Source organism: Dermacentor albipictus, unplaced genomic scaffold (assembly GCF_038994185.2).
Source record: "Dermacentor albipictus isolate Rhodes 1998 colony unplaced genomic scaffold, USDA_Dalb.pri_finalv2 scaffold_11, whole genome shotgun sequence".
Classification (NCBI taxonomy): Eukaryota; Metazoa; Arthropoda; class Arachnida; order Ixodida; family Ixodidae; genus Dermacentor; species Dermacentor albipictus.
Window position 1 is genome coordinate 14,556,186 of NW_027225565.1, and position 10,711 is coordinate 14,566,896.

General features: G+C 44.3%; 1 protein-coding gene and 1 long non-coding RNA gene across 3 annotated transcripts; both read right to left on the bottom strand.

The window, feature by feature from the left end:
* Positions 1 to 4,811: 4,811 nt before the first annotated feature.
* Positions 4,812 to 5,916, bottom strand: lsn (vacuolar-sorting protein SNF8). Its single transcript, XM_065447866.2, has one exon. The coding sequence runs from the start codon at positions 5,760 to 5,762 to the stop codon at positions 5,031 to 5,033; it is 732 nt and encodes a 243-aa protein (XP_065303938.1). The 5' UTR covers positions 5,763 to 5,916; the 3' UTR covers positions 4,812 to 5,030.
* Positions 5,917 to 7,715: 1,799 nt separating this feature from the next.
* On the bottom strand, positions 7,716 to 10,483 carry LOC135914927 (uncharacterized). Of its 2 annotated transcripts, XR_010568464.2 has the most exons (4): positions 10,393 to 10,483; positions 10,079 to 10,261; positions 8,345 to 8,419; positions 7,716 to 8,280 (listed from the first exon to the last, which is right to left on the bottom strand). It is a non-coding gene; the product is annotated as an uncharacterized lncRNA (long non-coding RNA). The 2 variants fall into 2 exon arrangements; XR_010568463.2 differs by having other exon boundaries at positions 7,719 to 8,280; positions 10,079 to 10,472.
* Positions 10,484 to 10,711: the final 228 nt, after the last annotated feature.

A 10,711-nucleotide genomic window follows, 5' to 3' on the forward strand; every position in this document is an offset into this window, starting at 1 on the left:
ATACCTATGGCCCCTATTAAGTTACCTCTAGATTGACTTTTCCCCCACACTAGAAATGTGAAATAATTGACAAGGGTCACTTTGTAAACTACCTCTTCATGAATTTGTAAACCAATTGCCTAATCATGTCAATCGGCTTGCTTTCCTTTTTTCATTTCTATGCTGACTGTAGCTAACCACATATATTCCTCTACTATGTCTTCAATGCTGCACACACTCCTGCAAAGCCTTGCTAGGGAAAGTAGCAGTATTTGGAAATAAAGATAAATTAACCAACAAGTAAAAAATATGGAGAGCCGTAGAATCTAGCGTATTTACTCAATTCTAACATGCCCTTGATTGTAGCATGCACCCGAATTTTACAGCCAGAAATCGTAAATGCAATGCCCTTCATTGTCCATCGTCCAGTCACCATTTTTTCATGGTAATAGCGAGAGTAATGTTGATTTGTTCTGAATTAGAAAAAGCAACTTAAATTTGTTGCATTCGAGCTATGCTGGACTGGGTGTCACTGATCATCACTGTTGGTTGCCTTCTTATTACTATCCACAGCCCAGAGAATTTCATATTCACTGTTGTCTATAGCACTTGAGATTACTGTATTTCTTAAATGCCTTGTGTATTATGGCAGCCCAGTGAATTTGGAAAGCGGGCACAAAGCTAACACAGCATCACAACACTTCTTGCTGAGATAGTTAGTTTATACTCATTATGGTGTAATAAGACTACCTGCAGCTAAGTTTATTCATAACAGACAGGTTTATATTTTAGAAGGGTCTTTCCTCACTTTGTTTCTCACCCAGCATTTACAGGTACAGCAACATGTGGCTTGGACAACTACAATTTTTAATGTCAACGGAGTTTTGGTTGTACTGAAATCTGACATGCTTGTCATATTTTCATAAATTTTTCCAGTAATTGTGCATTAGAAAAGAGTAAATACGGTATGTGAACCAAATGCAATGTGTACAGTTGTGTTTGCTTTCATCCTATGCAATGTGTAACCTCATACAATGTTTATGTGCATACACTGCACAGATAACTTTAATAATATTATGCAATGTTTGTACATTCTGTAGTTTAGAACTCCTTGTTGGGCGAGTTGGCACATATTCGCACACATTCTTTTAACTGCATGAATAAACGATCACAGAGGGAGCACACAAGGACTGACGCAGGTGTCTTTGTGTGCTCTCTCTGTGATCGTTTATTCGCACAGTTAAAGAAATGTTTGCTTTATGCATTCGATGCAGTGATTTCACGAGGATGAAAGTGATGCTTGATGTTTGTTGAGGGAAGAGTGGTGAGTGAGCAGAGGTGTATGCAGAGAGAAGTACAATACATATATGCAAAAAAAGATTATGCAGGTCCAACCCAAATGGTGGAATCCATGTGAAGTGGTTCATTAATGCTATCCAGTTAACAACAATGCGTACAATTGTGTTTACTTTCCTATGCAATGTGTAATCTCATGAAATGTTTTTATCCACTACAACATTAATCTCATTTAATTATTATGTTTATGCACTACAGCACTCGCAAGCTATGCCAAAATGCAAACACAAAATTGGGCAAATGCAAAGTGTGAGATGTCTCCGCAGTGATGTGACAAGGATAAAGGCAATGTGAGATGCTTGTCGAGGGAAGACTGGTGATGACAGGTGTATGCACAGAGAAATGCAACACATATCTACAGCTACACTCAAGGATTCTGTACCTCTTATGTCACAAGGGCACCTAACTATTCTGTAGGGAGAGAGGGGGGAGAAATAACATTTATTAGTTCCAAAGGAACTAAGGCCCCAATCCGGGCCTCCTGGTAGGCTCATGCCTCCTGGCGCAGCACATTCTTGACATGCTGAACCAGAAGCAATCAGCATAATTTTTCAAACTTTCGTGGAGGAGTGATTCACTCTTCCCAGCTGCTGGGATGCTGGTTGGGTGGTAGCTTAGAAAGTATTGTCTTTCTGAAGATGAAGTTGGCGGGACAATCCCACAGGATGTGTTTATTTGATCGATAGGCTCAGCAGTGTTTGCAGCCTAGGTCCCTGGTAATATAATGTGTATAGTGTGGTGTTAGTAACGTGAGTGTTTGTGCTTTTTGTATGAGTGAGGCATCCTCTCTCGAATGTGTGTAGGATGGTGTGTTGAGAAGGGTTGATGCTTCCCTGCGAGATTTCAAAATATGTAGTCTTTCATTCCGCTGCAGCTTCCGCTCTTTTCTGGGTTATGTCCTTGAAAGGCCAAAGGAAAGGAGGTCCCAGATTTTCTGCTTGGGAAAGCTGGTGTGCTCTTACTTCGCAATCCTTGACGGCCTAGAATCATTGTATACGTATGTCTAGAAAGGGGTGAGCATACATGTACATGTGGAGCTTTAATTGTGCATATGTGCAAAGGCAGGTCATCATTTTGAGTGTCTCTGCAAGTGCCTTGGCCATCTGGTCGGGTTATAATTGTGCGAGATGTGTCATTTCCATTATGGCAGGCATTATGACCAGCAATTACATGTTTTGAGGCACAAGTGTTGACTCGTGTCCCACTACCGCTGCTTGCTGCTTTCGGTGTTATGACTGGCATCTGTATGGTATATGTTTTTATCATCTGTCTGCCGCATAATATTTAATCTTTTTGACTGCCACTTTCGATTCTTTTCCGGATCCATATTTTACACCGAAGCTGTTTATGCGGACCCTGTGCCATCATTGTCGGACTTCACTAAAAAGGGGTCACGTGACCAAGTGGGAGAGGAAAAGAAAAGCTCAACAGGGGGAAAGGGGTTCGAGTGCCCAGCGATTGAAATGCGATATGAGGAGCGTGTGGCTGGCGGCACGTTTTGCTGGCATAAGAAGTGCCAGCAGCCACATCAGTCGTCAAACCAATCCAACCAATTGTCAAGACAATTGCAGCGCCGGCATCTCCAGTGGTAGGCCTTGCACCCAATATAGGAAGCTTTGGATTAGTGGTTCTGCACATTCTATCCCAGCTACAACCATGGGAAGACCGCGAGTAGTGCATACTCCTGAGGAAGGAGCTGCCTATCGTGAGTGTCAGCAACACTGCTTGCAAAGTTTGACTTGCATGGCGTAACATACAGGGGTCATATAGGGTGGCCCAAGATAAACTTAACCCAAAGCAAGTGAACAACACATTAACTGCAAGGTGATATTAATACATGGAATGTTCAACTGGCATCAGCGCCTGGACCATGGCAATCAAAATTTCCAGCAGCACCTGCATGCAGAGATGGAGGAACCCACATAAGTAGGCCTTTGTCTCTCATCTACTTGCATAATACTACTTTACAGTTCATGCATTCTTCACTTGCTTTGAGTGTTTGTCTGGGACCACCTAATGTAAGCTCTCTCTGTTCACTGGTACACTTGCATTAGGCACACACATGACCTTCAAATGTGTGTGTGTGTGTATATATATATATATATATATATATATATATATATATATATATATATATATATATATATATATATATGTGTGTGTGTGTGTGTGTGTATATATATATATATATATATATATATATATATATATATATATATATATATATATATATATATATATATATATATATATATATCACCGAGATACACACCGACCCAGCACCATCAAGCAAGCAGGAACAGCAGCCGCACTAAAACTGGGGGGAGGGTAGGCAAATAACTATCACATTTGAGGCTTCTATACCTCTTGTGTGACAGTGGCACATACCCATTTTCTGGGATTGGTCGAGAATAGGCACATAACCAGTGGCACTATCCTGTGGGTCAAGTTTTTGCTATATACGCTAGTTTGCTGGGTCTTAACATGCAAAATACCAGTCGACTGACCAACACGCAACCATGATTGCATAGACAAAGAAAGCTTAGCTTTCAATATCTCCACAGCTATCACTAGGTTTCCTGCAGCAAAAGGTAAACAGCTATATAACCTGCACTTCACAGTTACAACTGCTGCACATCAACAGAATTCAGTAGCTGTTCTTGAGCGGACTGCATGGCAGCCCAACAGCTGTAATAGTTGTAAACGAGCACATACTAAGTGGGTCCTGAAGCACCTCTGGATGGTTTTTAGAGCACAGCTCTAAGGCTCCCATTACTGCTCTGAGCGTCGGTGTAACCGAGCGAATGAACGCAGCAAAGGAAGAAAGAGCGAACGTGGAGCGCAGCGGGGTATGAAGAATGCTAGGAAAGCGGATGAGGAGGAGGGTAGAAGAAAGGTGTAGTGTGGTGACGATAACTATGAGATGGTGCCAGAGTAGCGCGCGTCTGGGAGGTCTGTCTGCGGCGGCTGCTGTGAATCGTGCCCACGTGTCACCCACGTGCTGGCTCTCGCGATCTCCAGATTAGCGAGGCAGTCGCATCACACTTCGCTCCGTTTGCAATGTGCCGCACAAGAAAGATTATCTGCACAAACTAACATATCTCAAAATGAAAACACGTATAAAGCAGCGCTGGGGAACATCGTAATTGTCAGTGATTTTTTACTCTTTGCATACTTTCGCTGCTTGTAGTATGTCAAGCGAAGATGAAAGCCCTCATTAGGCATTCTTCTTGTGCAATCAACAAGTTCAGTGAAATCACAAATAGCTCATGATTGGTTAGGCATTACACATACTCCAACCATACCTGTACCAGCCATTGCACTCTCTTTCACAAAATGAGGAAAAACCTCAATAGAGTAACTGCAAATTCAACGAGATGTTTCAGGGCTCTTTTAAAAGCATGCAACATGCTGAATGGCTCGATAATGTGTGTTGACAACACACGAAACAGAGCACACCTTGCCAACCACACACATTTTAAAGCTCAATGCGATGCGACACAGTAAATGGCATGTCGCATAGCAACATTTTATTCTGCAACTTTGTCATCATGCAACGTAATTGGAGACAAAGTAACTGACTCATAGGGCACTGCAACAACACTCGAGTGTCGTACACACGAGCAACACAAAACGCCTGTATTGGCGTGCAAGGCAAAACGGCCGAGGCAGAGCAGCACAACTGCCCTTTCAAGCTATCGAACGAGTCCGGGAAACCAGTAGAGGTTCTCCTTCGGCGCCTGCGTGTCCAACCAAACAAGGCCCTCCTTCAACAGATCTTCGAGCGCTTTCTGCGCGCGGTCGTTGTCCCAGCCCAAATCCTCCACCAAAGAACCTACCGAAGCATAACCTGTAGTTCCTGCATGCTTAATGACATTAGTATGGTCGAGGCTTAGTTCTGTAGGCACTGATTGAACTAAATACCGACAGCCGATAGAGATGAGTTGGAATCCCTTTCCCAGCGCCTTGAGCTTCTCTATGGCCCGCAGAAGATCATCCTGTGTTATCTCTTCCTGCCTATGGGCGCTACTGCGCGATTTAGTCACCCTCTCCCTCAGCTCTTCGAGGCTCATCAGGCCACCGTTACGGTGTGATGTCGCAAGACATACTTCGATTATCTGTACGCCAAGCTCGTAGTAGAAGTCGCCGACTCCAAGCATGTCGGCCCAGAAGCCCTTGCTTGATGCCAGTGGGTCAACTCCGGCCGTGGCGCACATTTCTTGGAACTGTCGCCGAAACTGCGGGTTCTTGCGGATATCATTCTTATGTTTGGCAGCAAATCCCTGCAGCTTGGCCCGGAATGCCTCCATCTGCCGAGTCATTTGCTGCAGTTGCTCTTCGGCAAGCTCTGTGCCGCGGTCCTTGAACCGTGCCTGGGTTAGCTGCTGCTTTTGGATGGCTCCAACCCCGCCAACGCGACGCCGCATTCTGACGACCAGAAAACAGCTTCTGCTGCAGCTTTTCCGGTTACCTCAATGCGCTACGTCGATGTCAATGCATAGTGAATCTACTGAGCAAGGAACTACCGGCGCAACGATCGCAGAAATTGGTAAACGCCCTTTGGTGGCTTTGGCTAGTCTTAGCTTCACATGGCTTCACAGCTAACTTCAAACTGGCGCTTCCAACAGTAGCAATTTAACAACAACAAAAAAGTAATTTTTGTCTAAAAAACAGCGAACACATTGTGTGTATAGAAATTTATTAGGCATATTGTTTAGGACACGTTTAGGAGTCGGCTTTAGACCGTTTTTGACGCTATGGACCATAGCAACTCTATGCTATGGACGGTCCACACTAACCACCGTTTATAAGTGCGTGGGTCTAACCTAGTCTAGTAACGTTGGGTCTAACCAACGCCTCTTTTAAAAGAATGCCTGCCGCGTGCGCCGAAAATATGGTGTCTAGATCATCGCTACTAGATACTTTTCAGTTGTAAAACTCCGCCTGGGAGCGGCGCGAGCATAGAGTTAGTCATAGAGTTAGTAGAACATGGGCGCGAGAAGGTGACCCTCTGCCGTCTCCTGTCGCGAGGTGGCGCTGCCGCCATGGTTAGAGCCATAGAGTTACTATACTATACTGACTCTAGAGGACAAGCTACCCATAGGGCCCATACATTGAAATCGGGAACCGCAAGAGCACCGCCATGTTGCTACGCGCCGAGGTTGCCAGCTCCTGAGACGCTTGCTAGACTTGGTGACAGTAGTCAGTTATCCGGCAACAGTAGCAGCGTAGCAGCATGGCGTCTCGCTTGTAGTGTTGTGATATGTGCGTGCAGCCGTGTGTTTGGGCTTTATAAGTTGGTTCTTTATTCTATGTTGCGGGACGGTGTGGGTGTGGTCCATGTTGGCCGTACAGCTGGCAGTTATGCAACCGAGGGATGATCCTGTTCAAGTTTCCGGCGGTATGCGGTTTTCAGCGCATACCGCCGCGTTTACACTCCTGAACAGGCCTGTTCAGGAGTGTCACGCTACGACGTTACGAGCTCGAAGCTGTGGTCAGATTCCTCGTTGGCGTTCCGTAATTCTCTTCGCACGGGCGCGGTATGTTGCAAAAGCCGCTTTCGCGATATATCGTCGTGACGATAGATCGGGTTTTTTATTCTTATGAGTAATGATCCAACTGTAGGGCACATGTAACCGACAAACGGAAGTCTCAGGAGAGCACCTGAGATGACAGTAGAGCAGGCGGCGCAGGAACTCCACGGCACCCAAAGGACAGTGGGGGGATCAAAGCTCGAAGCAGAACGGTACGTGGGTTGGGGCCGCCGAGGCAGGTGTGTGCCAGGGAGTGTTCGCACGGACAGCTCCCCTGGCACGCGCAGCCGTGCCTCACAAGGTCGAGATATTTTAAAGGCACCTGCGCCCATGATCTTTCTTTTGCCTCGGCGCAGTGAGCACGATTAACGAGAATAATGTGGAGGGCATCCGGTGCAGTCGCGAATGCATCATGACAAATGTAGCTCGCGTCGCCTGGCGTCTGTAGTAATATCAGAGTTGGTTGTATGAACTTTATGCATAATACGCTTTGTTACGGTACCTTAACGGAATGGGTCTAGAGGACGGTGTTGGTACATTTTTTCGTACCACCCTAATCCTATACCCCCACTACAAACACACACATACCCCCCTTTTTTATGTATACATACAATTCCTTGCCATGACGGATCATAGCCTCCTTTACTTTTGAAAAATAGAGGAGGCTATGGACCGATTGACCAGTTCAAGTTGTCAACTTGTCAGTAACTGTCATAGGAATCACTGTAATAAACAATTCCACGATCGGATTGTTTACTTTCATTTTTTGTACGTTGTAACACTGAGGACTACATAGAACTTTATTTTGCATATGTGAGAGGAGTATGTGGATATCATGAGCTTTAGCCAATGTGCGATACACGGACAAAGCAGCTGCTACAACATGAACTGCATTGAGGGCCGCACAACACATACGTAATTAAAGGTGCAAAATATAGGGGGAAGCTTCAAAATACGCTCTGTAGCACTGCAAAGTATAACATATATTGTATGTGTACAATAAATGTTCAAAAATACAATGCATCAATGTCCCATTTGCCTTCAAGTTTATTATGAAGTTCTAGTTTACTGAAGTTTATTATGAGCATATGTACAACAGGAATCTACTGACACACCCGCAGTCAAGGTGGCTGTTCGAGGTGTGCTGGCTGCCTCAGTGTAAGAAAAAGAAATTGGGTAAATGTCGACACCAGTGCCACTGCTTCTTGCCTCTGACCTGCACGTGCCTCTGCGGCATCTTTGTGCACAAGTGTGCTGGCGTGGCGAGGCGTAGGAGTCATCCGAGAGAAAGAGTATTGTTTACATGGAGAAGTGGCTGTTCACATTGCCTGTCACTTTCCCTCAAATGTTCCCTTGGCGACTAGGGTGACACACCCGCAGTCAAGGTAGCTGTTCAAGGTGTGCTGGCTGCCTAAACGAAATAAAAAGAAATTAGATGAATGTCGATACCAGTGCTATTGCTTATTGCCTCTTACCTGCATTTGCCTCCACGGCCTCTTGGCTTGCGGAGTCTGTATGAGGGAGCTGCTGTGGCTAGGCGTAGGCATTGTCTAAGCAAAAAGAAAAGGCCATTTAAATGGGGAATTATGGAAGTAAATGCAGTTGTTATGTCTGCTTCTTGCCTAAAAGTTTTCAAACATGGTGTCCAGAACACACCAGCACTTTGACTGCTTCTGCTTTTTACCTGCAGGTGTTGCTGTGAGATCCTTAGTATGGCTGCGTGCAGCGTTGTAACACTTGGTGGAGGCATTTGAAGTGATAGCCAAAAATATAAAGAATCATCCTTGTCTGCACGAATGCTTTCAATTTCTAAATGCAGTGGTAACTATCACTATTGGTGCAAGGCCCCCCCACATCTATGCGGCAAGTGCCATAGCTCGAAACTGAATTGTTCCTTTAGTGTTTCACAAGGCATCTGATATGTCCACATTAGATGTGATGTGTTTATTTTTATTTATCCCAGTGTGGAGAGAGCATCATTAAATGTTTTTTTTTAAATTTTGCGTGTCTTGTTTCTTGGTTTATTTCTGAATTTATCATGATGCTAAAGTGGCTTAGGTATGTAATGGCAATCAGCTTTTGTTTTGCAGAAAAACAATGCATTTCCTGACCCATTGTTTGACTTCCCCTCACTCGCATAATTTTGCAGAGTATTCTACCTATATTGACTTGCTTGACCTCCACTAAAGAGTCTTGCATTTTCAAATACGACTCTTTCCTTAAAATCGTTCGACACTTCTCATAATTTCTGTACCTTGGGCTTCTGATACTCTGCAGTCACCATTTTTGCTTGTTTCTGACTAGAAATATCTTCTTTAATTTAGAGCTTAAATTTTACTTTTGGAACACATGGAAGGGGTTGCCATTGCATATCTGCATAAAAGGGAAACATGTTTCATTAAACATTTGCAAAATCCAATTGAAGATTGATGAATGCAGCTTGCAGTGTGATATGACTGAATGAGCCATAAAAGTAACTCATCTCACTTGGTAAATGAAAGTACATATTAGTGTGATGCACAAGATACGTTACACTAACGTGGTGGGTTCTCTTGCTTATACAGCAAAATAATCGGTGCGCGAGAAAAAAATTATTTTTGCATAACCCTTGTACACACTGACTTAAGGAAAATGGGCTGGAGCTGTCCACATGATGTAGTACTTATTTTACCTGCGAGTATGGTCAACAAAAATGTGCCCCAGCTGCTTAGTGGTATTCGCAGAATTATGTCAGTATTGCATATGTGCCTGTTGTCGAAAATAATTGAATTTTGAAAATGCTCGCAGGGATCTGATGTGCATATCTGCAGTTTATGGATACATGTAAAAGACTCAGCATCAAGTGTAAGTGAACGGTCCCACAGGCCCGGAGTCGATCATGCAAATAGATTCGCTGCACAAATTTGTGACCAGAAAAGATATTCCACATGAAATGGCATGCAAGGAAGTGTTGAAAATATTGCACAGTTAATAAAACGCCTACGCTATTAATATGTGGGTTGATGCACTCGTTATGCAAAACGGAGGTGAGGCGTGCAGACAGGACACAAGAGTAGAGTATTTAAAAGCAAACAACACGAGCGCCGCCCACTTCTCTACTCTTGCGTCCTGTCTGCACGCCTCACCTCTGTTTTTCATAATGAATCCTTACGAACTAGCTCAGCTTTCTGTCGTTCTAAGTCTCGATTTCGTCCGCATTAGGCACTTGCCTCTTGATTACTTCGTGGCACAGAAATACTCGGCATCAGGCTGTTTTTCTGCTGTGGCCTTTGTAGAAGCATGATTGTTCAAAGTGCAACAATTAAACAGGTTCTTTGAGTTGCTTATGGCTTCGCCAGTACAATTCCGGTGCGCTGCTCCGCCTGTCCAGCAATTTCCTACTGAAGGGAAACCTGCAAATAAAAACACCGCTCCGCATGCAGAAAAATGCTCTGCTGTGACGCTTCTCAAACGATTGTGATGTACCACAAGAGCTGCCTACTCGCGTGATATTCACAACAATGAGATACATTCGTTTACTTACATGTGAAGGTATATGCCAGACCACTTCGGGGCTTCGGTGGCACATAAGGCACGAGTGTGCCGAAGCGTCCGATGTCGACGCGCGATCACATGTCAAACCTAAACTGTACGAAACTACTACGCAGCCAAAAAACAGATTCGAAACCGAAATTCGCGTCATCCTTTATTGCATGAATGCGTACATCGTGATTTACAAAAGTCACGGACTTATCGATCGCTTTCTGTAAACTTAATATTAACGTACCACCTTCATAAAGCCATCAGGTATGCGTTTTTAGATGACAAAGCATAAGGTGACCTGTACTTGTTCTCAGCTCTTT

What these genes read in the sequence shown, in the direction of transcription:
- lsn (XM_065447866.2), bottom strand. Translation starts at nt 5,762, where the DNA reads ATGCGGCGTCGCGTTGGCGGGGTTGGAGCCATCCAAAAGCAGCAGCTA.